This window comes from Entamoeba nuttalli, assembly GCF_000257125.1.
Source record: "Entamoeba nuttalli P19 unplaced genomic scaffold asmbl_5382, whole genome shotgun sequence".
In the NCBI taxonomy this organism is placed as follows: Eukaryota; Evosea; order Mastigamoebida; family Endamoebidae; genus Entamoeba; species Entamoeba nuttalli.
Genome location: NW_008577421.1, coordinates 521 through 2,107, shown reverse-complemented (window position 1 = coordinate 2,107; position 1,587 = coordinate 521). Strand labels below are relative to the sequence as shown.

At 21.3% G+C, this 1,587-nt stretch overlaps 1 protein-coding gene across 1 annotated transcript; it reads left to right on the top strand.

The window, feature by feature from the left end:
• Nucleotides 1-125: 125 nt before the first annotated feature.
• On the top strand, nt 126-311 carry ENU1_128360 (hypothetical protein; the record flags this gene model as incomplete). The annotated part of the gene is made up of 1 exon (XM_008860005.1): nt 126-311. One exon carries the CDS (start codon nt 126-128, stop codon nt 309-311), a length of 186 nt encoding a protein of 61 aa, XP_008858227.1.
• Nucleotides 312-1,587: the final 1,276 nt, after the last annotated feature.

Here is a 1,587-nt window from a genome sequence, read left to right as displayed (position 1 = left end):
ATTCTATTTTATTTATTTATGTAATTTTATTATATTTCAGATTATTTAAACGTCATTCATATTTTTTTCTTTATTCCATTTCTCTATTTAAATAAAATCTTATATTCATTATTTCATTAATAATTATGGGAGATTGGTATATTAGTGGTTCAAATCTTGAAGGAGAACATGGATTAGTCGAACAAAGAAATTGTCCACAAGGAAGACAATTTTGTCATAAAATTATTGATGAATGTATTAGAGAAAAAAGAACTTTACATGTCCATCAACAAGACTGGCAAATAAACACTTTCACTTATGAGAAACTCTAAACAATCTTTAATTTACTTTTATCTTTTTATTCTATTCTTTCTTATGTTAGATTCTTTTCTATTTTCAGATTCTTTTCAAAAAAATTGATGTATTATTATTACTCTCATTATTTAGAATTTGTAGTTAATTGTTTATTTATTCAATTTTATATTTCATTTCATTTCTCACAATCATCATTAAACATTAAAACAAGATATTGAAATGATAAATAAATTTAATATCAAATGATGTTTAATATCTAATTCATAAATATATCTTATAACATGATTTGTGTAATGGTAACTAAATAAAATATTCATCTCATTTTATTCAGTTATTTCCCTTTTAAAATAATAATAATAACGATATGAAAATAAAATATGAATATATAAATGTAAATTAATAAAAAGGTATATAAAATAAGAAAGAAGTATTAAATACAATAAATATGAATAACACAAATTAAAAAGAAAAAAGATTGTTAAATAAATATCAGAGAAAGGAGGGTATGGAGTAAAGGGAATGTTAAAAGTTTTCTTATTCGTTGACTTCCAATGAATGGATAATACCAAACAGTCAGAATTTTGTCTGGTTGTGTTTTTGAAACTTTAATATTTCAAGATTCACAAGAATATTCAAATTGAATCTTTAGAATAGAAAATCATATATAAAACAAAAGAATTAATTGAAAAATACGGAAGTGAAATACTACCAGGTAAAATATGTGCTATATGTATTGAAAAGAATTTTAATGGGAAGAGTTGTTACATAACATATTGTGATGAAGAATTATATCAAGATGTAGAATCAAAACTTGATGAAACAAAGTCATCTTACAAAAGTATAGATGAAAAATATAATGATTTAAATATTTATTTTTGAATTTGTTTGAAAAAGATATTCAAAATATAGTAAATGAATTTAGAAGAATGCAATTTTGTTTTGTAATTAACAGAGTGAATTATTATCTTACAAAAGAAGAAGAATTATTAACTGATAAATCATTTGAAGAATTAAAAAATGACAATTCAAAGGAAAAGATTAAACAAACTTGATATTAAATATAAATATTTGTATTTAACAAATACACAGGAACTATTCTTTGAATTACAGTAAGTCGATGTAAAATTCTTGTTTATAATAGAAAGTGTAAAAATAATATTTATTGAAAGTTCAAATGTCAGTGAATTTCATAAAAAGATAAATAAAAGGATAAATGAAGACACACAAATTATTACAAACGAATATCCAGATGATTTTACAAACGAAAGAATTAAAGGAATGATAGAGGAATTA